Source organism: Gopherus flavomarginatus, chromosome 1 (genome assembly GCF_025201925.1).
Source record: "Gopherus flavomarginatus isolate rGopFla2 chromosome 1, rGopFla2.mat.asm, whole genome shotgun sequence".
Taxonomy (NCBI): domain Eukaryota; kingdom Metazoa; phylum Chordata; order Testudines; family Testudinidae; genus Gopherus; species Gopherus flavomarginatus.
The window spans coordinates 66,710,769-66,737,608 of record NC_066617.1 but is presented as its reverse complement, the minus strand read 5'-3'; the positions used below and the strand labels follow the sequence as shown (position 1 = coordinate 66,737,608).

Below are 26,840 nucleotides of genomic sequence, written 5' to 3'. Positions count from 1 at the left end.
GTAGTGCCCAAAGTGTACTAGACACTTGGCAGAACAAGCAGAAAAGCCAGGCCCCTGGAATTCACAGCTTACAATCGTATTTCAGACTTTCTCCATTGAGGGTGAGTAATACACAGTAGATATGCATGGGCTAAGGAGGACAAAGATGTGTGTGTATTTGAGAGTGCAGCATATGTGTAGATTTTGGCAGCCCTGAAGCAGCAGGAGTGACTGCAAAAAGGCAGCACCACAGATCATCTATGTACTAGGGTTTGGACTATAGAGTGCTCTTCTCCCACCCACATTAGGAAGTCCACAGGAGGGAGCCCATTTTCTTCACACTTTGGAAGGTCTTCAGGAGAGTCCTGCACAACTTTACAATAAACTAGACTAGAGTAAAGTATATAGTACCCTTCTCAACTGTAGAGCTCCTAACGTGTACTCGAATGGTCCATTCCTCTGGTACCTTTTACGGAATCCACACGAGGGAGCCACTTTACTGCATGCACAATTTAAATGATGCTTAAGGCACATTGGACTTACTAGTGCACACATTCCTCGGATCAAATGCACAAGAGAGAGGTCCTCTCCTATGCACCGTAGCAGCTTCACAGTTCAGAAAGGCCATAGCCTGACTGATGGATTTCCTCACTGCACGGCTCCTGCTATAACTTTTACAGTCTCCAAATACGTGTAACCCAGTAATATAGTATATCTGTCCAATCTGTACTGCAACACTTTGCAACAAAGGATCACACAGCACATGGCATGATTGTCAGCTAAACCACCAACATGTAACATACTTTTCAGTTCAGTGTCATGCACATACAATTCATAGCACAGGTGGCATGCCACAGGAAAAAAGTAGGTGCTTGAAAGGTTTCTTATTTTGTTGAGAGATATGTCACACTCCTTTAAATGATGCAGCCTCCCACCCCACATTGTGTGTAAGTAATTGGTATCCTTTGATGTTGTGAAGCACTTTGAGGAATAATATTTCTGAGACGTTTAAAAAATGGTATTTATGAATCAATGTAATCCCTTCAGTCATTTCTAACTGCTAAACGTTCCTTATGGTAGGCCTGGTTCTACTCTCACTTATACCTGCTATACACAAGTGGAACCCTATTGACTTCATTGAAGTTATTCTCAATCTATAGTGCTCTAAACAAGTGACGAATCAGATCCCATATGTCTGGGTGCTAGATTATGGATTTGGATTTTTCATTTAGTTGAAAAATAAGCCTAATGTATGGTAGCTACGTGGCTACACAACTGAGGAAGCTCAAGGGTAGGAGTTGTTCTTATGCTGCCTGGAATATGGAATGTACATTTCCTAAATAGTCTAAAGTTCTGCCTGCTTCAAGGAATGCCATCTGAGGAGCCAGCATCTTGCATGTAACTCTGAGCCTGATTCCTCCCTCAGACACCACGGTAAATCAGTGAAGTTACATAGGTGCAAAGGACAAGAGAATCAGGTCATTTGTTTTTACTTATGCCACAAGACTCTCTTTGGAGATCCTGCATCACAAATGTGGATCTAAAGAGCTGTGCTTCATGGAAGATGACAAAATAAAAATATCTGGCACATAAAAATTTAAAAAGGACCAGAAAACTATCCTTAATCCACACATCCACTTCTGTTGACATCAAAGTGAATCCCATTGCAGATCAAGGGCAGTCTGTGACTCAAAGTTTGCTGTCAGTTTCTCGACTGCTTAATTATTGCACTGTGTAAAGATTCACAGTGCGTATTTGAAGGTATATCTAAGATCCCCAGAGATCCTTGCATTCTGGTGCTATCTTTAGGGATTGTGCTGCTCCAGGCATATTGGAAAACGGGCCTCATTCAGCAGTCTCTCACACACTTGTCCTTAAGGACTGATTTTTCAGAGACTCTGAGAATGTCCAGCTCCCTTTGACTTCACCTGGAGTTGTGGGTGCTCAGCACCTTTGGGAAGCTGTGGGTAAACGAGGAGAATTTGGTTCCAAAATGCAACAGTAAACCAGATTCACTAAGGGTACTGCATAGAGTAAATTACAGCTAATAGGCTCAGCCAGACTCTTTAATCCCAGAAGGGCATTTATCTTGGTGGAAATCTTGGAGTGTTGCTGTCACTACCCTCCTTTGGGATTTCCATCAGGGGAAATTTAGCCCTTGCTTGAGGATCCATAGGAATGCCACAGTTGGGAGCCACTGGAACATTATGTTCCTGGCTTCTCAGACCATGCCTCCTTGCTGGTCAACAAAACCATGTTTTGAAGTGTACTGACACCCTATGGTTCCCCTTTGTGCAAGAGCAGTTACAGCCCCTGCAACCTCCTCTCACAATGAACTTTCTGCTACTGGGGCTCTCCAGTATGCTGGTAGAATCTAGTTCCCAGAATCCAGAGCAGTTAGTGTCCAGAGAGATGTAAATTTCAGCCCCTCCCCCCCCAAAAAACAAACAATAAACAAAACACATCTTGTACATTTGCTAGTGGTGCACTCATTCATGCATGTCTGAGGGCTCAGTTGCCAAAATCTGACAGCCAGATGCAGGAGCCACTTCACAATCACCTCTAAAGAAAGAGAGAGTGCCAGAAAGAGAAGGAAGTGAAAAAAAACAGGACACAGATATAAAGCAGCATCAGAACAGAAGCAGCTGCTGGGGACAAAAAGAAAGAATTGACGAGCAATTGTCCAAAAAAACCCCAACAAAAAACTTTGCAGTAACCATTGCAAAATCAAAATACAATAATACACACTGAGAGAAGCGATTCTCCTACCTGCTCTCAGACACACTCCACATGCCTCAAGTAAAGTTCAAAATTCACCTCTTCCTGGGGCTTGACTTCATTAGCCTGCCACTGAATAATAAAGGTATGTTTATACTGCAATTTAAGACCAGCTTGGGACTTGAGTTAGCAGACCCTGTGTTTGTTAACCTAGGGCTTGAGCATATACCCTCATTTGTAACCACAGGTTAGGAATTGTTAAAAACTGGCTCCCAGCCTGGGTCTCCAGTATCTACATTGCACTATCCAGGGCCAAGTCCACACTCGGGAGTCCTGGGACCCCAGGTCCGAGTGCTTGGTTAGCATGATTTGTGTGTAGACAGAAGGGGGATTAGGTTTGAGACTGTCAAAAATTGCCAATGCCGACTATATTTCAAGTCGTCATGGCGGGTTATTGGGAAAAGTTTTCAATTAGCAGTAATCATGCCTCGGATTAACCTCATTGGCTACGATACTGCCACTGCACAAAGAGCCTGAGTTTGAACTATGGGCTTACACTGCAGTTTAGACATGCCATAAGGGTATGTCTGCACTTCAGTTAAAAACTCACGACTGGCCCATGCCAGCTGACTTGGGCTCGTGGGTGGCTCTAGCTAAGGGGCTGTTTAATTGTACTGTAGCTGTTCGGGCTTGGGCAGAGAAAATGTAGGAGGGTTGGGCTGAGCAACCCAGTGCTAGGAACCCTAGGAGAAGCCAAGCTTCGGACTGGAGTTGGTTGTCTTAGGATATGTCTACACCGCAATTAAGCAGCCCCTAAACCCGAGCCCAAGTCAGCTGGCATTGGCCAGTTGCGGGTGTTTAACTGCAGTGTAGACATACCCTAACACAACAAAGCTTGGCTTCTCCTAGGGTTCCTAGCCCTGGGCTGCACAGCCCAACTCTCCTACATTTTCTCTGCCTCAAACCCAAGATCTCTCTGCCAGGGCAACCCAACTCAAATCTCTTTCAGAGCTTTCTTTCTTTCCCACTGGAAGGTCTTGGTATTATTGACTGGTAGTTGCACGGTAGGATGGCTTCAGCCTCTCTGTCCAGGAGAAGCCATTAATCCATTCAAGCAACTTAATTACGGTCTGTCAAATATTTGTTCTCTCATCCTTGCTGCAGGAAGAAAGGTGTGAACAATGGAATACTTTGTTTTGGATTTTTTTAAATATACAGAAATATACACACATTGCTATAGACTGATGTTGGAGACAGAAATCCTGTTCTGATACTGAGGCATCTGGCTGCAGCAGTTTCCAGTGCAGCACATCTCTCTGGCAGAAACTCCCCACAGGCATCCAGAAGAATCGAGAAGCTGGCAGAAAAGGGCACAAAATGCTTGGGCTTATCAGACTCTGCTTGCCATTGGTCAGCTGTGCCACACCTGCTGAGCTAACTGAGCTCTGCTTCTTGAAGGTCCATCATGCTCCACCATTTTTCTCACTCTTCTCCAAACAGCTAGCCATGGAGGGAGAATTGCCCAGATATCGAGGAACAAGCTGGCAGTAAGGGGCCTTTTGACCCACCCTTTACTTCTTAGACCATTTGCCCTAGTCCCTCCCACTATGTTCTGGGCCCATCAGCAGCTTCTATGGAGACACTGGTACATCACACTTACTCCGATGCTGTGGATCTACAGAACTACGGTTGTGCCAGCTCTGCTGCAGAACAGTGAAACTGGGCTCTGAGGAAAGCTAAAGAATGTGAGATTGATGGTTTAAATTCTTTCCGCCTTCCTCAGCTGCTCCATATTAAGTGTCAGGACAAGAATAGCAATGAGCATATCTGTAGAGAAACTCAGTTGGCACATGACTAGGATTTATCACTGAATTTGGTCCGCTGTTTGGATCATTAGCTTCCCAGGCTGGGTCCTGACAGGGAGCGCAATGTGAATGCTGATCCATGCCCCCCGCCAAATCCAGTAACTGCTTCCATCGGCAGTGGTTTGGTTTCAATGGCTTTCTTGGTATGGATATGCTACTAGGATGGCAGACTAATGCATTTATCAAGGAATGCTGCTAGCTGGCTGGTGATTATGTGGGTGTCAAAATTTTGGGTGGCGTGATCAGATTGCCAATGACAGACACAGACTGACTATCCTGCCAGACCACCTTAAGGACCTAGCTAGAGATCAATCAGGGTGGTGCTGATTAGCAAGGAACTACCTCCCTTTGGGATTTGCCCTCATTGATGATGATGGGTTAGCCCTTATGTAACCCTTCCTTGTGCACTGTAGCTTTCAGTGAGACAATCTGGCTGTTATGTAAACCCATTGAGCTCACTATGGGATCCAGTGAGACAAAAGAGCTGCAAGCCATTTTAAGGCTTTCCCTGCCCATCCCTCAAATAAGGGCTTAGGGAGCACCATTAAAGTTCAAGGAGTATCTGCAGAGTTCAAGCGGCCTACTTAGGGATCATTTCAAAAGAGTGAACATTTCAAGTGTTACACTTATTCCTGTAGCACAGCAGTAGGTGCAGTTCTCCCTTCAGATCTCTGGTTCAGTGATAATCTATTATCTCAGGCCATGGAGGCCACTTTCCCCATTGCCTACAAATAAGGGAGGAAAACCCAGTAAGCTCAGGTTACATTCCCTGTCTCAGTCCTGAAAGATTCATTTCTCCTTCTTTACCCTCAGCCCTCTGTAAATCTGAGAAATGAGAAGAAAAGTGAAAACACTGCAGATTTTTACCACAGGGGTCACTCCACCACAGAGGAAATTTCTAAAAGCTAATTTTTTCCAGTAAAACAAGAAACAAGAGGTGCAGGGACCCTCCTCCTCCTTCTCTTCCTATTCCAGTTCACCATAATACAAACCTTCCCTGTGTAAAGACTGAAAAAGGGACAAGAAGGGGCCCAAAAGTGCAGAGGGGTCCTCATATTCATCTTCCTAGGAGCAAGGGCAGGTTGTTAGGGTTGTTTTCGACTTTGGGCCAGAGCCGACAGAGGAGGCACCAGAGAACTCGTTTGTCTTTTGAAGAGGAGGAGTATTTTGAAGCCATTCTCAGGAGTACAGTGGACTCTGTAAAAGGAAACATGGGAGGAAGTGGGACAGAAGTGGAGCAAGTCCACCTACAAGGAAATCTATCCTGATTTATACTCCCCAAAAGTTCATGCAACCTTCATGTCAGGATAAAGAAATGGCAAGTCTTCACTTAAAATAATACAAAAATGTGAAGCCACCGTAGCAGCTTTTCATTCATCTGCTACCTCCTTATCTTGGCTACAGTCATATGTCCATGGTCAGACTCCCACTGTGCCATTCAAGATCAGTAGATCCTCTGGACTGGGAGCCTTCTTTGAGAAGGAGCTCCTTTTCAGTGTGTAGTGTGGGACATTTCTCTTACTGTAAATCTCAGGTTGTTGGTGGAGTGGGCATTAAGGGAGGAGAAGGTCAAATGAGCTATAACTCTGTCACACCACCACCTCAGGCTGGGACCCCGGGAAGGTCAATCCTCAGGAAAAGCAGGTACTGGTTACTACTACATATCCTATGGGGCAGGCTCTTCAGTGACTATAAACAGAGAAACCTCCTCGAAATAAAAATAAATGTAAAATAAAATAAATCTAAGGAGACTTTGTAACTCAAGAAGAAGTATAGACCCCACTCTACGTCTTGACATATTTTTGATCCTCCTAAGATTTATAGAAGGGATATCCATCTAGTTGATTGAATATGCCAAGTGTCATGAGAGAGAGGAGATGCAGGAGGTTTTCCTGTAGTATCCTTCAAGCAAGCATAACTTACAGGCTAATGATGTGGTTTCCCAAATATGGGGCAAGTGGCAGGAAATTTTGAAATGCTGGATCAATATTCCATTTAAAAATAAAACTTAGGCAGAGAGATCCACCCAGTCTTATGCCTTAGAATTAAATACAACTCCAAAACCAAGATTATTGACATGCCCTTCTTCCTGAACCAGTTAAAATACCAGAGTATGAAGACTGCAATGTATCATCTGCTTCACACTGGGCTATGGGATCTTCCAGGGAATAAGAAGGCTTAGGGACTCTGTCCCATCCTCTTGTTAGTGCCAAAGTGTTCCACAACAGAGGAGCACTCAGCCTGAAGTTCTTGAACAGATTCCAATGGAAGCCGCAGTTCAGGATGGAAACCCAAATTCCACCGTACCAGCAATTCCCACAAGGAAAATTTTAATTTGTCTATCTTCGGTTGATCTGAAGAACACCTGTCTACACATGGTAGGCACATCTATTTGAAGAGCCTCTGAAAGGAGATAAAACGGTTACTCATCTTTGTAACCGTTGTTCTTCGAGATGTGTTGCTCATATCCATTCCAGTTAGGTGTGTGCGCGCCGCGTGCACATTCGTCGGAGAGACTTTTACCCTAGCAACACTCGGCAGGTGAGCTGGGCGCCCCCTGGAGTGGCGCCGCTATGGCGCCGGATATATACCCCATCCGACCTGGCCACCCTTCAGTTCCTTCTTGCCGGGTACTCTGACAGTGGGGAAGGAAGGTGGGTTTGGAATGGATATGAGCAACACATCTCGAAGAACAACAGTTACAAAGATGAGTAACCGTTTTTTCTTCTTCGAGTGATTGCTCATATGCATTCCAGTTAGGTGATTCCCAAGCCTTACCTAGGCGGAGGGGTCGGAGTGAGATGTGGCAGTATGCAGAACCGCTGCGCCAAAGGCTGCATCATCTCTAGATTGCTGGACCAGCGCATAGTGCGAGGTGAAGGTGTTCACCGATGACCTGGTCGCTGCACGGCATATCTCCTGGAAATGCACGCGCGCCAGGAAAGGCGTCTGATGACGCTTGAGCTCTAGTAGAGTGTGCTGTGAGGTGGCCCGAAGGGACATGAGCTAGGTCATAGCATGTGCGGATGCATGCAGTCAACCAGGAGGAGATTCCCTGGGAGGAGACTGGCAGACCTTTCATCCGTTCCGCGACCGCCACGAACAGTTGGGGAGACTTTCGGAACGGCTTCTTTCGCTCAATATAGAAAGCGAGTGCCCTGCTTACTTCTAAGGAGTGTAGCTGCTGCGCCCGTCGAGAAGAATGGGGCTTCGGAAAGAAGACCGGGAGGAAGATGTCCTGGTTGGTATGGAAGGCAGACACAACGTTAGGGAGGAACACCGGATGAGGGCGCAGTTGCATCTTGTCTTTATGAAAAACAGTGTAGGGCGGGTCCACTGTGAGTGCTCTCAGCTCGGAGACCCGCCTGGCCGATGTAATGGCCACCAGGAAGACTGTTTTCCATGACAGGTACGGGAGCGAGCAAGTCTCTAGCGGCTCAAATGGTGGGAGCATTAGTCTGGATAGGACCAAATTGAGATCCCAGGTAGGGGCAGGGCGACGTACGGGGGGATAGAGATGCTCTAGGCCCTTAATGAACCGAGAGACCAAGGGGTGGGAGAACATGGAGTGGCCACCCTCACCTGGCCGGAAAGTGGATATAGCCGCTAAGAGCACTTTCAGAGAGGATGTCGCCAGGCCCTGTTGCTTAAGGTACCAGAGGTAGTCTAGGACCGTGGGAATCGAGGCCTCCAAAGGAGTAACGCCCTGAGTTGCGCACCAGCAAGAGAAGCGTTTCCACTTTGCCAAGTACGTGGAGCGGGTGGAAGGCTTCCTGCTGCTGAGGAGAATATGCTGAACCGGAGCGGAACAGCACAACTCCGCTGCGTTTGGCCATGCAGGAGCCATGCCGTGAGGTGGAGGGCTCGCAGGTCTGGGTGACGAAGCCTGCCGTGGTCTTGCGTGATCAGGTCTGGGAGGAGAGGGAGGGGAACTGGGGTGTCCACGGACAGATCTAGCAGGGTGGTGAACCAGTGCTGTCTGGGCCATGCAGGCGCGATCAGGATCAGATGCGCTTTGTCCCTGCGGAGCTTTAACAGGACCTTGTGCACCAGGGGAAATGGAGGGAAGGCATACAACAGGTGGTGCCTCCACGACAGGAGGAATGCGTCTGTGATCGACCCCAGAGAGAGACCCTGAAAGGAGCAGAACTCCTGGCACTTCCTGTTCGAGCGGGAGGCGAACAGGTCTATGAGGGGAAATCCCCACCTCCGGAAGAGCGAATGGATGACGTCCGGTCTTATTGACCACTCGTGACATAGAAAGGACCGGCTGAGCTGGTCCGCTAGAGCGTTCTGGACCCCCGGAAGAAAGGACACCACTAGGTCTATCGAGTGGGCTATACAGAAGTCCCAGAGTCGAATGGCCTCTTGACACAAGGGAGACGAGTGGGTCCCTCCTTGTTTGTTGATATAGTACATGGCCATTGTGTTGTCCGTGAACACCGAAACACAACGGCCATGAAGATGTTGCTGGAACGCCTGGCACGCAAGGCGGACTGCTCTCAACTCCCGGACGTTTATATGGAGTGTCAGCTCCTGGGACGACCAAAGGCCCTGGGTACGCAGGTGACCTAGATGGGCCCCCCAACCGAGGGATGACGCATCCGTCGTTAAGGTCATCGACGGCAGCTGTGGATGGAATGGCATCCCTGCGCATACTAGGGATGGAGTTAGCCACCAATCGAGGGAGCGGAGGGGGCTGGGGGGGGACTGTCACCAGGACGTCTATAGGGTCCCTGTCCGGGCGGAAGACCGAATGGAGCCACGTTTGGACGGGTCTCATGCGGAGTCTGGCATACTTGGTCACATAAGTACATGCGGCCATATGCCCCAGGAGTCTGAGGCAGGTGCGAGCTGAGGTGATTGGGGAGGCCTGTAAACCTCGTATAATCGATACGATCGCTTGGAAGCGGGGCTGAGGCAAGTAGGCCCTGGCTTGAGTGGAGTCCAGCGTTGCCCCTATGAAGTCCAGACTTTGTGTGGGGACCAGGGTGGATTTCTCGGTGTTGAGGAGTAGGCCCAACCGGGAGAATAGGTCCGTGACTATATCAACATACTGCCGTACCTGAAATTGAGAGGTCCCCTTGATGAGCCAGTCGTCCAGATATGGGAACACATGTATCTGTTGCCGGCGGAGGTGGGCGGCAACGACGGCCATGCACTTCGTGAACACCCTCGGGGCCGTGGAGAGGCCGAAGGGGAGGACTGTGAATTGGAAGTGCTGGTGGTTGGCCATAAAGCGAAGGTATTTCCTGTGTGGTGGAAAGATGGCAATGTGGAAGTACGCATCCTTCATGTTGAGGGCAGCATACCAGTCTCCAGGATCCAGGGACGGGATAATCGTTCCCAGGGAGACCATGCGGAACTTCAACTTGAGCATCCATTTATTAAGTCCGCGCAGGTCTAGGATAGGTCTGAGGTCTCCCTTGGACTTGGGAATCAGAAAATAGTGGGAGTAAAACCCCTTTCCTCTCTCGTCTAAAGGTACCTCCTCTATAGCTCCTGCAGTGAGGAGAGATTGGACCTCCTGCAGGAGGGTTTGCTCGTGAGAGGGGTCCCTGAAGAGGGACCTGGATGGGGGGCGGGAGGGCGGTGATGAAGCAAACTGGACGTGGTACTCTTGCTTCACTGTGCGCAGGACCCAAAGATCCGATGTCAATTGGGACCACGCCGGGAGGAAGTAGGAGAGACGGTTGGAGAAGGGAGGGAAAGGATCCTGTTCTGAGACTGGTACGCCGTCCCCGGGTGCACCTTCAAAAGTTGGACTTGGGACCCGGTGGTGACTTAGAGGGCCCATGGTTTTGGCCCCCTTGGGGACCGGACTGGCGTCTGCGGCCACCCCACCCGCGCCTTCTACTGAGGTCCTGCCTCTGCCGAGGTGTAAAGTACGGGCGGTGTGCTTGGGGCCTGAAGAGTCTACGCTGGGTTACGGGGGTATGCATTCCCAACGAGCGCATGATGACTGTATTATCCTTCAGGCTCTGCAGTCTGGGATCAGTCTTTTCCGAGAACAAACCCTTGCCTTCAAAGGGTAGGTCCTGGATGGTGTACTGCAGCTCAAGAGGCAGGTTAGAGACCTGAAGCCAGGAGATGCGCCTCATGGTGATTCCCGAGGCCAAGGTTCTGGCCGCTGAGTCGGCCGCATCTAGGGAGGCCTGGAGAGAGGTCCTGGCCACTTTCTTTCCCTCCTCCAGGAACGCGTTGAATTCCTGGCGTGAGTCCGGGGGTAGCAGCTCAGAGAACCTACCCACTTCTGCCCAAGTGTTATAATTGTATCGGCTCAGTAGAGCCTGTTGGTTGGCCACTCGGAGCTGTAGGGCCCCCGCTGAGTACACCTTACGACCCAGGAGATCCATCCGTCTGGCCTCTTTGGACTTTGGGGCTGGCGCCTGCTGGCCATGTCGCTCCCTTTCGTTGACCGACTGGACAACTAAGGAGGAGGGGGGAGGATGAACGCACAAGTACTCATACCTCCGAGAGGGTACTATGTACTTTCTCTCAACTCCCTTTGCCGTCGGTGGAATGGAGGCTGGAGACTGCCAGAGGGTATCGGCAGTGGCCTGGATGGTTTTAATGAATGGCAGCGCGACCCGGGTGGGAGCATCAGCGGTGAGGATGCTCACTACGGGGTCCTCGACTTCCGGGACCTCCTCCACTGGGAGGTTGATATTGAGGGCCACTCTGCGAAGGAGGTCCTGATGGGCCCTGAGATCTATCGGCGGGGGCCCTGATGATGAGATCCCTGCCACAGCCTCATCCAGTGAGGAGGAGGAGGATACCCCGGGAATGAGGGGGTTCTGGACGGCCTCCTGCTCCTGGGTCGGTTCCTGCTCCAGCTGCCCCAGGGAGTCCAGAGGATGTGTCACGTGCTCTTCCGACTGAACCGCGGGGGGGAGGGAAATGGTGGCCTCTGGTGCCCGATGTTCTGAGGCAGCAGAGCGGGTCTGGACCGGGGGGCACCCTGGGTTTGGTGGTACGCCCAGGGTGTCCAGAAGGTCCAATGTCCTGCTGAGGTCCAATGTCCTGCGACCAAGAGTCCTGGAAAACCCCCGTAGGTACCTCCGTATCCCGGTCCCGGTCGTAATAGCTGTCTGCCTGGGAGGATACGGACGTGTGTCTGGACGGCCATGGTGGAGCAGAAAAGCCTGGAGCTGAAGTCCCGACTGATCTCACACCCCTCGATCCTGGGGACCGGTGCCGGTACACGGAGTGGTACCGAGAGCGGGACCGGGACCTGCGACCAGCCCAGTGCCGGGAGGTCGACCGGGATCTCGAGTCTCTACTCCCTGACCTGCTCCGGGAGGTACGGTGCCTGGGATGGTGCCGGGAACTGGAGCGGTACTACGAGTAGCGTGTTGGAGAGCGAGAGACTGACCGGTGCCGAGAGTCCGACCGGTACTGAGAGTCCAACCGGCGCCAGGACCGAGAGCAACGTCGAGAGCGGGAATGACGTCTCGACTCAGAGCGTCTGCGGGATCGTGATTGTGAGCGTGGCCGGTCCGCTACACTGACAGACGGTGGTCTGGTCAGGGTCGGCTTGCCCATGGACTGCAATACCTGCACCGGCGGTGCGGGGGGTAGGGGCAGTGCCGCCTCGGTGATGGCGATCAAGTCCCTCGCTGCAGAGAAAGTCTCCGGGGTAGATGGCTAAGTGAGCTCTACCACGGCCGGTGCTGGGGAACTGTCAGGTGCCGGACTCAACGGCCCTCATGGAGCGGGAGTCGACGGTACCGGTTTAGGCTGTGCTGCTGCAGGTATTGGTGCCAGGCGGTCAGACTTAGGTGCAGTCTCTGGCTGCAACGCTGGTGTTGCCGTCTGACCCTTCGCCGTCTTCGACCTCAGGGAGAGGGAGCGGCGGGGAGTCGATTTCGGTGCCGGCGGTGGCCGGTGCCAGGAATCCTTGGGCATACCGGCGACGCCCGGTGCCGTAGGGGTGCCTCTGCTCACCGACTGGCTCGTGCTCGGTGCCGAGGGCGACGGTGTCAGGGCCGCTTCCATTAGGAGCTGCTTTAACCTAATGTCCTGCTCCTTTTTGGTTCTTGGCTTAAAAGCCTTGCAAATTGGGCACTTAGCCGATAAGTGCGATTCCCCTAGGCACTTCAAACAGGAGTCGTGGGGATCTCCTGTCGGCATCGGCCTGTGACAGGCCAAGAACTGCTTGAAACCCAGTGAACCAGGCATGAGCTCCGGCACCGGGTGCGGGGAAGGGGCTACCCCCCGAACCCCGCAACACTTACTAACAACTATAACTATGAACTATAAATAACTCTAATGAACTATATATATATATACAATAACAGTTAACTACACTACGAATATAACTAGAAGAGTGAGTAGCTAGGGAAGGTGGAGGTCAGCTAAGCCGCACTCCACTGTTCCAACGACCGACACGGACAGTAAGAAGGAACTGAAGGGTGGCCGGGTCGGCTGGGGTATATATCCAGCGCCATAGCGGCGCCACTCCAGGGGGCGCCCAGCCGACCCGCCGAGTGTTGCTAGGGTAAAAGTCTCTCAGACGAACGTGCACGCAGCGCGCACACACCTAACTGGAATGCATATGAGCAATCACTCGAAGAAGAAAGTATAATTACACAGACCTCTATGTACTGTCTGCTAGTTTTGAAGGACTGCAAGTCCCATGATGCAGTGGAGGGCACCCTCTGGGACTGGAATGAGCTTCCTGGGTCAGAGACTGCTGCAGGGAGTGAGGGGCCTCATTTTGGGATGGCGAAGTAGCACATGGTGGGCTCCATTTTGGTGGGGAGATGAGATCGTGGTCATTTGTTGGAAGTGCTTTGTAGATTGTCTAAATTAAACCAGCTAAGCTGCTTCAAGAAAGCCAGAAGTTGCTGCTGAGAGACTGCTGGGGCTTTGACCAAGCAGGGAGCCAAGGAGGCTGTTGCTGAGCTTCATTGGAGCCAGGCCAGAGACTGTTTCTGTGCCCAGAACTGACTGAGGTGGGCCTATAATGAAGACAGTGTGAATAACCGCCATCTGTGTTGTTTGGAAAGTGCTTTCAGCAACAGGAGGATAGTGAAAGAGACTTTAAGGGATTTCTCTGAATCTGAGAAAGACAAAGTATTGGCTAACCAGGATGCAGAGCTACATCCTGGTTACAGCAGCTCCCATCTTCAGAGGGGTTGTACAGCTTGGAATGATCCCAAGTTAGAATTGCTCTGCCCCGTGTTGCCTTGGCTGGGTTGTTTTACTGGACCGACAGAGTGCTGTCCCCAACTTCAAGATCTTCAAGTGCACTCACACAAGCAAGTGTCTAGAACTCTGAAATTAAGAAGAGTGTAAACTCAGGGGAGGCGTAAATGGGGCCAGTGTAAATGCAAGTGGTTTCGTTTCATTTACTACTGTAAACTGCATTTATTTATTGATTTATTGAAGCACCCCCTGTTGATTTAAAGTGGCTGTGACATTTTAATTAATCTCAATCTGTTATATCATGTTCTACGAAATTGTTAAATAAAGAAGTGTTTAATCTAAGAGTATTCTGGTTGTATGTTGTTTATAAGTGGTACCTTTGAGTTAGCACCACTATATAGATTAGCTCAGATTTACTCCTGGAGTCTCCCAAGGCACATCAGTGAGTGTTTTCAGGGCCCAGCCAGGTGGAGGCATCGCCAAGATTAATTTCCTTTATAAGTAAAAGGACTAGAGCGGTGGATAGAGGATTCCCACCTATCCAACATCACAACTGGGATACTCAGGATCTCCTTTACTGTCGATTACATCAGGTGCCTGGGCACACAAGAGAGTGTTGCCTGCTTCCGAGTAACCCAGGAAGGAAAGGGGGAGGAGGGCTGTGACGATGCGGTTCTGGCGGGACCCAACTGAGAGTGCCAATTTAGGACCAATTGCCCAAACAAGGCAGTCACAGCCCAAGGCTGGGGTTTTTCCACCTCTAAGGCAAACCAAACCAGCCAGACAAAAATGACTTCGGTTTCACCCCACTGGCTAACCACAAGTCACACAAGCAATTTCCTTAGACACTCCAGTCTCCCAGTGTCACAACCAGTCCCACCTGTCCTGGGGATGACTGGTTATGAAAACCAACACCCCAGTAAAAGAAAAAGGTTCTCTCGATTCCAAAGGACCAAGCCCCAGACCCAGGTCAATATACACATCAGATCTTACCCACAAATCACGCTGTTGCCAATCCTTTAGAATCTAAAATCTAAAGGTTTATTCATAAAGGGAAAAAGATAGAGATGAGTGCTAGAATTGGTTAAATGGAATCAATTACATACAGTAATGGCAAAGTTCTTAGTTCAGGCTTGTAGCAGTGATGGAGTAAACTGCAGGTTCAAATCAAGTCTCTGGAGAACATCCCCAGCTGGGATGGGTCATTCAGTCCTTTGTGCAGAGCTTCTGTTTGTAGCAAAGTCCCTCCAGAGGTAAGAAGCAGGATTGAAGACAAAATGGAGATGAGGCCTCTGCCTTATATAGGCTTTTCCAGGTGTAAGAACACTCCTTTGTTCCTGCTGTGGAAAGTTACAGCAAAATGGAGTTTGCAGTCACATGGGCCAGTTTCTGCACACCTTGCTGAGTCACAGGGCGTAACTGCCTTCTCTCGATGGGACAATTGTGTAGGTGATGGTCCTTAATAGGCCATCAAGCAGGCTAAACAGAGCTGACACCAACTTGTCTGGGATCTTTCCCAGTAACACAACACAAGTTTGAAATACAGACAGCATACAACCAATATTCATAACTTCAACTACCAAAATGATACAGACATACAGACAGCATAATCATAACCAGTAATCCGTAACCTGGTCTTAGACACCTTATATGACCCCCTTTACCTAGGATTTGGTGCCACTACAGGACCTTGGTTGCAACCCATTTTCTATATGGTCCCAGTTTATATCAATAACGTCCCAAGGGCTATACGTCATTATGTGAACCTTCTGTAGGGGTGTATCTTAGCTTCGCATGCAAAAGACAGTGTTACCGATACGTTGCTTCACCTTTTGGACCACCTGCCTCTCTCTCTCCCTGTGGCAATAAAAGGTTAATCTCTGCTCTAAAACAACCTGCTTATCAGAACAGGATAAGACCCACAAAGCAGCCATCCCATGGCCCATATTGTGTTCTGGAACAACCTGGATATGTCTACACCACCAGGAGCCCATGCAGTCAATATTACTTCTCTGAGTCATCTTAGAGTTATGTCTACACTGGCAGAATTACAGCGCCGCTCAGACAGTGCTGAAGGGAAATGGCCGTTGTGTGTTCACACTATCAGCTGCCTGCGCAATAGCATGTTCACACTTACGGCACTTGCAGCGGTATTTGGAATGGTGCACTCTGGGCAGCTATCCCACAGAGCATCTCTTCCTCATCTGTCGCTAAGAGTTGTGCAAAGGCAAAGGGGGTCGTGGGGCATCCTGTCCCAATGCCCCATAATGCATTGCTTTGCATCCCAGCAATCCCTGTGCTTCCATCTGCATTTGGTGCCATCTTTCAGTGGTTTGTGTACTGCGCGCTCTGCTCTGCCTCTTCAGTCTCCAGGAATGGATCCCGCACTGTTGACCAATATGCTGCTCACTCTCATTAACACATCACGAGTGGCAGTTTTAGTTATTCCTTAAACTACAAAGGCATGAGCAGTCTGACATTGATCTTGCCACCCATAGTAGCTACAACACGAGATTGCTTGTGGCATTCATGGAGGTGCTGACCACAGTGGAAGGCTGCGTTTGGGCTCGGGAAACAAGCACTGAGTGGTGGAATCACATCGTCATGCACATCTAGGATGACGAGCAGTGGCTGCAGAACTTTCGGAAGACAAAAGCCACATTCATGAGACTCTGTGATGAGCTCGCCCCAGCCCTGCGGCATAAGGACGTGAGAATGAGAGCTGCCCTGTTGTTGGAGAAGCATGTGGCAATTACACTGTGGAAGCTGGCTACTCCAGACTGCTACTGATCGGTCGCTAACCAGTTCAGAGTAGGAAAGTTGACAGTTGGACTCATGTTGACGGAAGTGTGCAGGGCCATTAATCGCATCCTGTTCTGAAAGACTCTGTTCTGTGACTCTGGGCATCCTGTTCTGTGACTCTGGGCAGTGTGCATGACATTGTGGATGGCTTTGCACAAATGGGCTTCCCTAACTGTAGAGGGGGTGATAGATGGCACGCACATTCCAATTCTGGCACCAGACCACCTAGACACCAAGTACATTAATCACAAGAGGTATTTCTCAATGGTTCTCCAGGCGCTTGTGTATCACCGTGGTTGTTTCACAGATATTAATGCAGGCTGGTTCGGAAAGGTGCATGACGCACGCATCTTTCGGAATAGTGGCCTGTGCAGGAAGTTACAAGCAGGGACTTCCTTTCTGGCGTGCCGCGTTCTCCTTTCGGTCCCTCTTCTCACTGTCCCACCACTCCTTCAATTCTTGTTTTTTGGCCGCGGAATGCATCATGACATCATGCAGAAAGTCTTCTTTAGTTCTTCGTGGCCGCTTTCTAATTCTGCACGGCCATTCAGCTGGCAATAACAAAGAGGGAGGCTGGGCTCCCAAGGTCATATCTGTGAAGCCAAAATGCAACATTTTACAGAAGCAATATTGTTTGCAACACAGAGAACACTGATTCAGTCATTTAAAACACAGCCCCTATTCACATACCTGTCACTAACTGGATGACCCCAGGCAAGCACACATGAGCCACAAGACCCCCAAAATGGTAAGTAACTGCAGGAGCAGGGGAAATCAGTGTTCCAGGACTGTACTGTACACTGGGCACATGGCTCTTGAGGAGCACCAGCACTGTAGGGGAGGCCTTATAATCATTACTGTCCCCACATTTTCCACAGGCTGTGTTCATTATGGAAGATATCTTGTTGCTGAGAGTGAGCAGGGAATCAAGAGAGGGTTTTCTCCAAAACTGAGGCTTCCGCCCTGGCCGTTTTGCGGCTCTCCTGTGAGCAGCAATGGTCTCTCCCCCCATGACAGCAGAGTGGTGCGGGAAAGTTACCTTTAATAGGGCAAGAAACAAAGCAGCTCTGCCAATGAACCTGTGGCAGCAGATTGCCCAGTATCTCCACGAGAGTTTCGTGGAGATCTCTGAGGCAGATTGCCATGAAGTGAAACACCCCATTCTGCTGCTTAGAGTAGGCATGTGGTGGTACGCACATACAGACACAAGCCTGCTTCCTGCAACTCTCCTGCCCCCAACAACTTGCTTCAGCGATTCCCAAAAACAGAGCCACTTACCAGGGGCCTCCTCTCCTGTTTGCGCTTCGCCAAGCTCAGACAGCTGTGACTGGCTAGTCTCCTTCGGGGTAGAGAAGAGCTCCTGGCTGCATGCATCTCTGATCTCTGAGTCGTCCTCTGCCTCTGGGTCCCCCTCCCCTTCCACATCCTCGTCCAAGATTTCCTCCTCCTGGCTCAGTCCACTCTCTACTGGCACGCAAGCCACCGAAGTATCCACAGTGGCCTTCGCAGTGGAGGCGGGGTTGCCACCAAGTATTGCGTGCAGCTCTTTGTAGAACTGGCAGCTCATGGGCCCAGCACCAGAGCGGCAGTTTGCCTCCCACACCTCATGGTTGGTGTTCCACTGCTCCTTCACGTTGACCCTGCACTGCAGTGTGTCCCGGTCATGGCCCCTTTCTGTCATGCAATGTGAAATCTATCTGTAGGTATCATTATTCCTATTACTGGAGCACATCTGGGACTGGACAGCCTCCTCTCCCCAAATGCTGATAAGGTCCAGCAGCTCAGCATTGCTCCAAGTGGGGGATCGCCTGGTTCGTGAAGCAGGCATGGCCACCTGGAAAGATGCGCTGAGACCATTGCACACGTCACCGAGCAAACAGGAAGGGGACTTTCAAAATTCCCAAGGAATTTAAGGGGTGGGGCTCACAGTTGGTCACCTGAGGGCAGGGCAGTAGAGTTCAAACTGATGACCAGAGTGGCGGGAACGCCGAGAACAGGCATTGTGGGACACCTCCCAGAGGCCAATCACAGCGCTGTAATTGACCAGGGTGTCTACAGTGGCACCGTGGAGCTGTAGCCCCAGTGCAGAAAGCAGTACGCCTCTCAGTGGGGTGTTTTTTTTACAGTGCTGCAACTGTGCAGTTTCTGCACACTAAGTGGCTTGGCAGTGTGTATACCTTAGGAGTTACAGTGCAGAAAGCTCCTTTACTGCGCAGAAACTTGCCAGTGTAGACAAGGCCTTAGATATCAACCTCCACAGAAGCCTGTCTCCCTCAGAGGACAGGGTTCAAAAGCCTTTGGCCATAAGAAACAGTGTCATTCATTTCCCAGTCATATCCATCAGGGCTCTGATGTCTCGGATCAGAACAGTTCTCTTGCACCAGCTCTCTGTTGTGAGTGACATTCCACTTCTGTTCTCTCCAGAAATTTCTTAATTTCTTTCCAAAGTTTATTATTTTCCAGGACACACCGTCCTGGCCCTCCCTCATCCCATTGTCAAGGGGCATTCAGAGGGACATAGCACATCAGAATCAGGTAGGCTTAGTGGGAAAAAAAATCTATGCCGTCTCCAAGAGCAAAGAAGCTCATTCAGGGAACAATCTCATCTAAGGTTAATGGAAGAATGAATTTCCGACATAGTATCAGTTGGATCAAGTCAGACCAATCAGATATGTTCTAAGAGCTATGACTCCAGCCCTGATCAGCCAAGATACACCAGTCATGTTTTTCAACACTTTTTATCAACAAGGAAGAAGGTACCAGATCCTCAGTTGTACTGCGAACATCTAGACTTTTCTCTTTCTGGTCAAAGAGGAGAAATATATATATTCTGTACTCCCAAGCACTGCACCAAGTGAAAATAAACATCACAGCAGCTGGTTAAGCAGGAAAATAATAGATCCACAATAGTGAAGTGTGCAGTCCAAGGTTTTCCAGCAGAGAGTCAGGCCCTTCAGGTTATAGAGATGAAGTTGCATAGGCTTTGGCTACTCCAAGGAGAGTCTGGGTGCTAAGAAATCTGGGTTCCATTCCCAGCTGTCACAAACTCTTTCTTGAGACCTTGGGCAAGTCATATAATCTCTGTGCCTCAGTTTCCCACCCATAAAATACTTCCCTACTTCTCAGGGCTGTTGTAAAGAGGAATTTATTACTATCTGAGGTGTTCAAATTATGGTGGTGGGGACAGATAAGTATTTAAAAACACTGATAGGAGCCCACTGCTGGAGCTTGTATGTTGTGTAAAAGTACTTTTAAATACATGGAGGTCTCCTCTGACATTTGAATCTTCAATAGACAAATCAGTTAATTTTTTCAGCGGTAGCATCTACTGTACATGTTTCTTCTCAGTTACTCTTCTTGGTAAAATGCTTCATTTCAGTAGTGTATGTAATTCTTCCTCAGTAAACCCACAAAATTAAAGCAAGCGCAATAAATCTTTGGATATGCACATAAGGCTGTTTGATCTCAATGAAGCTGACAGTAAGAGGGAGTGAGGTCAGCAGAAAATCATTGTGATAACTAGCCAGCAAGGTGCTGTATCCTTTTTTGTTTTTGAAGTAAGAATTCTTGCTTCAAAATCCTTTTACAGTCATTTTTAAACACCAATTACCGGTAATTAAATTGGAGTGCAACACGAATTTTGCTAATGTTTGTCATTTACTGTGCAGTATATTTAAAAAATATTCTATCATTCTCAGAGAGGTTAAAAGCTCTCTTTCCCTGTGCTATACTCAAGTGAAAACCTCAACTTGTGAGAGCCTGAAAGGACTCCAGACTGACATTAGCAACTGTGATGATTCAGAGCTTTTGAACAAGTGCACCATTTACAATTTGAGGAGACATATTTAGTACACAGGAGTGCCATTTGAGGCCAAGAGTGAAACACACCGACTCTATAAGGGTTGGGGTGTGCCACAGTTTTAACTTATGGAAGTTGTTGATTATACTTTTCGGACATCATAATCAAAAGGTTGTTGTTTGGTAATGATATGTTAGATAGGGCCGCCCAGAGGATTCAGGGGGCCTGGGGTCCTCGGCGGCGGGGGGCCCCCGCTTCAGTGGTAATTCAGCAGCGGGGGGGTCCTGCTCCGGGACCCACCGCCAAAGTGCCCCCGAAGACTCGCGGCAGGGGCCTCCCACTGCCAAATTGCCGCCAAAGACCCAGCTCTTCAGCGGCGGGTCCCAGGGAGGAAGGTCCCCCCTGCCGCGGGTCTTCGGGGCACTTCGGCGGTGGGTCCCGGAGCAGAAGGACCCCCCACCACCGAATTGCTGCCGAAGACCCGGAGCAGAAGAAGCTCCGGGGGCCTGGGCCTGCGAGAGTTTTCCAGGGCTCCCATAGCGAGTGAAGGACTCCGCTCCAGGGACCCTGAAAAACTCTCGTGGGGGCCCATGCGGGGCCCGGGGCAAATTGCCCCACTTGCCCCCCCCCTCCCCGAGCAGCACTGGTGTTAGAGGAATAAGGATGTCTGTGCATTTGTTGCAGAAGTTGGAGGGATTTAGTGAATGAGGGAGGGGACTTCAGGGAGAGAAAGGACAGTCTCGTGGTAAGGCAATTGAATGGTGCCCTGAAGAATTGGATTCTGTCCCTCCCTCTGCCACAGTGGAACAGATTTTTCTAAACCAGAATCCAAAAAGGGACTAATTACATTGTCACACAGAGCCTGTCAGGTTAGCGCATTAACCACTGGACTCCAGGATATTCTGATGTGTGTCTCCTTAAATCTCTTCTAGTGAAATTGTTCCCTTTTAAATAATAATTGAATAATTAAATATTAATTGGACCAGAGAAAGAGTGAGTGATTGTATAGCACAGTGGTTAGGACACTCACTTGCGAGATGGCAGATCCCTAATCAAATCCCTTCTCATCATCAGGGAGAGGGGGGACTTGAAGTGGTGAGCTCCCACATCCCTTGTGAGTACACTAACCTTCAGCCCAATGGTTATCAGAGAGTTCTTCCTCCCCCACCCCCTCTCATTTTGTGTAGAGTGAGATGACCTCTAAGCACGCCTACCCGATTGGGTACTGCTGGCAAGTTAGGCAGAAGAGTGCCTATCTTCCTCCAGTTTGTGAATTGCACTGGGGCTTATGTGTGGGAGAGGTGTCCAGACACCGGGAAGGAGGCAACAGTGTGTGTACCCAGAGGCAGAAATGTAGGTGACTAGGGAGCTCTTCTGGGAAAACTTGGGTGTTGAGGAAGAATAGGCACCTACAGGCTTCACTGGCAGCCAAGCAAAAATTTTATGAATCAGTGATGCCTAAAAAGGGTACTTAGGTCCCTAAGTACATTTGTGGAACCCAGCCTAGGTACCTAAAGATGCAAACAGGTGCCTAGCTGGATATTCAAAAACATATAAACAGGTTAGGTGTCTAATTACCAATAATTGGTCCAGAGTTCTTGTGTGGTGCTGGGATTTTCTGGGTGCCCAATGTGAGACACCTGAGACAAGAGTTGCAGAATGACTGAGCATTCACAGGTGCCACTGAAGTCAATGGAAGCTGTGCTTTGAACATGTAGAGCGCTATATCATGTTATCTACTTTTGAAAAATCAAGTCACAAATTAGGCACCCAAAATTAGTGAGCACTTTTGACACCTTTGCTTTAATCTCTCTGTGCCTCAGTTCCCTAGCTGCGAAATATTGATAATACTACTGTCTCTCACAGGAATGGCATATGAAGATAAATTCATTAATGTTTAAAGCACTCACATACTGTGGTGAGGGCACTACTGAAACACCCAGGAGGAAATTACTAATTCTGGGTTCAGTGCAGGGCTTGAATGGTGTACTGTAAATAAGGGTTGGGGTCACACATTGAATGAGGAGGATATAAATAAATATTGAATGGCTGCCCATTCACTGAATGAGGCTGGGGTCCTGTAGAGATAATAGCATGTGATCATATAATTAAAAACCATCATAATGCATATGCACAAGGGAGCGAATTAAGGTGGCATGGACAGTAGTGCAGAGCAGTGCTCCATCCATGCTAGCTCCTGCTGGGCACACCCACCCTCTATACTGTGGAGGCTAGTAGACTATGGTGTAAATCCAGCTTTGTGGGGGAATCCCCAGCCGCCCAGTTAGGGCACGTTTATGGCCTCTTTGTGCTGCCGTAGTGGAGCTAAGTGGCTATATCAGGACTTCAGTGAGAGTTTTACTTGAGAAAGGACTTCAAGAATTAGCCCGTCGTTTGTACAGCACTTTGTGATCCCTTGGAATAAAAGGTGCTAGTTATATAAAATGTGATTACCATGGCCAGGTCAACACCGTAAAGTTTTGTCAGCATAGCTATGAAATGTGTGTGAAAAAACTAGCCCCAGCTGACATAGCTATGCCAGCAAAAGCACCAGTATAGATGCAGTAACAACTTCTGTCAGCATATGCTCCGTGATCTGAACTAGGGGGCTCTGCCAATACAGATATACCACTGTAGCTATATCGGCTTAGCCCACATAATGTAGGTTAGTCCTCTTAGGATGTTTATTCACTTTCTTTCAAAGTGCAGCACAAGGAAGCATGCAACTTTCCTTGCAATTAGGCTGCCTCAGGCTTAAAGGTCTGTCACATGCCAACATTCAACAGGACAAATGTTCATCTGAAAATTATGTTTAAACAAAGACGCCTTTTTAAAAAAAATGAAAAATAGATGGTGTGAAAGTTGAAAGTGTACTATTGTTCCACTTTGGACTATATGCTGAATAGTTGCTCCAGTGACTGCAATTAACAAACATTCACTTTCAATTCATTTTGTTGTAGGCTGAGTACTTTTATGAGTTCCTGTCCTTGCGCTCACTGGATAAAGGCATAATGGCTGATCCAACCATAAATATCCCCCTGCTTGGAACAGTTCCTCACAAAGCATCAGGTTTGTGTTGTTCATGTTATAAATATAATGTTTCTGGAAAAAATACATTCTAAAGTAGTTAAAAGGGTAAATAGCCCCCCATAAATTGCACTGTAAATTTTAGCATCAAGGAAATGTTTGTTATAATACTGAACACTTGTTCCATGTAAATAATATGAAATCACTTTACCTTACTCTATTACTAAAAATCTAATGAACAGCCCCTTTTAGTTATTTTTCTTCTTTGAGCTAACTCTTGTTACTCTTATTCATGGAAGTAAGCCAGCAGGAGTTGTTCCAAAGTTTGATGCCTAAAATTCATTTATATGAAGCATTACTGCAGTTCAAAATTTATACAAAGCCATTATTTTGTTTTAGTTGATAACAGCTGGGTAATAGTAGTAGTAGATAAATAATTGTCAATGTTAAAGTATGTGGACATTATAAGGGCATATCAGAACTAATTTTACTGCAGTTTACTTCATATAGTCATTTAGATATGTGCAAAGTGAGTGTAAAGTAGGCAAAAACATTAAGACAGACTGACTTTGTTTTTCAGAATTTTTCATGATTATCAAAATTGAGCAGAATTTTTGTTTTTTAATTTTCAAAAATGATTTTAAATTTTGGTTGTGTTTAACTCGCTAAAGGACTAAGATGACCAATTAAAAGTTATACAGTAGCAAAAACAAAAAAAGGCAGGCAAATGGGAAAGTGGAGGAGAAAAAAGGGATTTTCCCCTTTTTTCAACTTAGTCACTTTGTGGAATTTTTGTAAAAAAAAAGAAAACATTAAAATTATAAAAAACGTTTTTAATTTGCCTATTTTGAAAATGAAAGGCAATAAAGGAAACATTTTGATGGGATTGTCAATTCAATATTCATAAAAAAAATCAATTAAATTTTAAGATTGGAAAAGTGCATTTTTTGATCAATTCTTTTAGATTGAAAATATTCACCAGCTTTAGTGGTAAATTAGATGCATTGTGTCTGTGCAGAGGTACATGGAACAAACATGATATTCCAAAGTTCTTGTAGGATGAGGTGCGTCTTAAAAAACCAGCAAAACTGGAAGAGCCTTCCAGTAAGTAGGCAATGAGATTGAGATAAGTCAGCCTATCATCCTATAGTTGACTTACTTCACTTGCCTACTGCAGTGCTGTTAAATTGTATTAAGTTAATATTTCTTCGCTAACCCCAAGCTAACCTTTTTCTAATCTACAGACCAAAGAGATTATGCCTTTTCCCCCCTATCTCCAGCAAGTATATGCCAGACTTGACCACTTAGAGTCAGATTCTGATATCCTTACTCATGCTGAATAGTACCTCACCCAATGATAGTACTGTTGAAATCAATAGGAATTCTTTTGGAATAAGGTATTGCTCACACTATGTCTTCACTGCAAAAAATAACTGTGTTTTTAAATTGAGATTGCTGTCTTGAGGTTAGCTATCTCAACATAAAATCCTAGTGGAGGCTGGCACTGAAAGTTCTTACCTCGATGTAGCTAGTTCCATCCACCCATGGTGGCTTGTCTACACAAAAAAGTTGTGCTGTTTAACTATACTGGTATAGTTAAAGCCTTACAGTCCTCCTAGTGTGGACATAGTTTTGCCAGTATAGGTAATTCATGCTAAACTGATGTAAGCACCTTCATACTGGTATAACTGCGTCTACACTAAAAAAAAAAATCACAACCCTCACCAACATAGCTACAGTAGTACAAAAACGGTGGCTAGACCATGCCACAATCTTGCCCCCAGTGATCTCCTTTACAGTCCTATTCACTGAAGCTACTGTTAGGCAACTAACATAAATTGGACCATACATCAGTGCTGGTCTAAAAACTGTTCAGGACCTTTGAATGCTCTGAAAGATTATCCCAAAATCTATATTTCAGTGTATGGAAAAGGCAGAGCCTGAAGAAACAAATTCGGGAAACATATAAAGTAGTGATAAACCTGATAAACTGATAAACCAATTCCTTTCTGGGGAAGGAGAAGGAGAAACTAAACAAAATCATTAATGCACATTTAAAAAAATATTTTTAAAACTGACAACACTCATGGGTAATTTAAGATTTTACTTCTGGATAAAACACAGCTTTTTCTTGGTTAAAACAACATTATTATAACTAGGGGTAATAAACTCCCAAAATTTAACTTGTAATATGAATTGAGTGTGAAAAGGCTCATTTATAATAAGGGATGGTTAAAAACAGTCTTAACTACAAGAGAAAAGAATTGTGCAGCATGAGTGAGAAGTTTTTACACCACACACGGTGTGTGTGTGTGTGTGTGTGTGCGTGTGTGTGTGTGAGAGAGAGAGAGAGAAAGAGAGAGAGAGCAGGACCGATGCAAGGAAGTTTCGCGCCGTAGGCCAAACTTCCACCTTGCGCCCCCACAGCCCTGCAGCAGCTCCCCGATGCCCTGAGGCGCCCGCCCCCCGCACAACTTCCCACCCCCCACAGCAGCTCCCCACCCCCAGGCCCAGGGATCCCTGCGGTACCTCCCCACCCTAGCTCACCTCTGCTCCACGTCCTCTCCGAGCACGCTGTCCTGCTCTAATTCTCCTCCCAGGCTTGCGGCACCAAACAGCTGATTGGCGCCGCAAGCCTGGGAGGCGGGAGAAGCAAAGCAGCGACTGCGCGGTGGAACCCCCGGGCTGCCGGCGGCGGCGCACTGACCCCGGGAAACCCCTGGGCTGCCGGCGGCGGCGCGCTGACCCAGGGGAATCCCTGGGCTGCCAGCTAGCAACGGTGGCCCACTGACTCAGGGGAACCCCTCGGCTGCCGGCAGCGGCGCGCTGACCCAGGGGAATCCCTGGGCTGCCAGTGGCAGCTCAGACTCCCTCTCCCTCTCAGGGCAGCAGCCACTCAAACACTTAAAAAACAATTGGAGGGCGCTGCTTTTTGGCGCCCCCAAATCCTGGCGTCCTAGGCAAACGCCTAGTCCGCCTAAATGGTAGCACCAGCCCTGAGAGAGAGAGAGAGAAGGAGAAAGCCAGATAAAGGAATAATCAGATGAAATTAAATTGCAAGTGTTAATCTGCATACTCTTCCAAAGGACCAGTAGGAAAACTTAAATAGACCTATGATGTAGAAGAGATCTGTAATATAATTAAACAGATACCTGTCGGTAAGTCACCAGGCCCTGATGAAGTCTCATCTGAGTAGTGTAAAGCTTTAGTAAAGGGTTGGTGCCCAAGCCTGTCAATTTATTTAAGTTTCCTGGAATCTTTTCAGACTCCAGATTCTACATGAGAAGCCCATATTTTATTGATTTTGAAGCCCAACAGAGATAAAATTGATTGTGCCTCTTATAGACCTATTTTTCTATTAAACATTGATGTCAAAATATTAACCAAAGTGCTTGTTAGTAGGCTTGATTCTCTGCAGCCACAACTGAGACCAGACAGAGTTTAACTGAGGCCACTAACTAAGAAATATAGTGTGTTCTGGGAGTGATCCATTTGGCCCA

At 48.0% G+C, this 26,840-nt stretch overlaps 1 protein-coding gene and 1 non-coding gene across 2 annotated transcripts in view; one reads left to right on the top strand and one right to left on the bottom strand.

Annotated features, from left to right (window-relative positions):
• WIF1 (WNT inhibitory factor 1) overlaps positions 1 to 26,840 on the top strand; it is a 73,282-nt gene that overhangs the window by 19,227 nt on the left and 27,215 nt on the right. Inside the window, exon 3 of the mRNA XM_050923942.1 lies at positions 23,274 to 23,382. Coding sequence (XP_050779899.1) covers positions 23,274 to 23,382 — 109 coding nt within the window. The remainder of the gene's footprint in view (positions 1 to 23,273; positions 23,383 to 26,840) is intronic.
• LOC127043407 (U4 spliceosomal RNA) lies at positions 3,093 to 3,229 on the bottom strand. Its single transcript, XR_007772257.1, has one exon. It is a non-coding gene; the product is annotated as a U4 spliceosomal RNA (small nuclear RNA).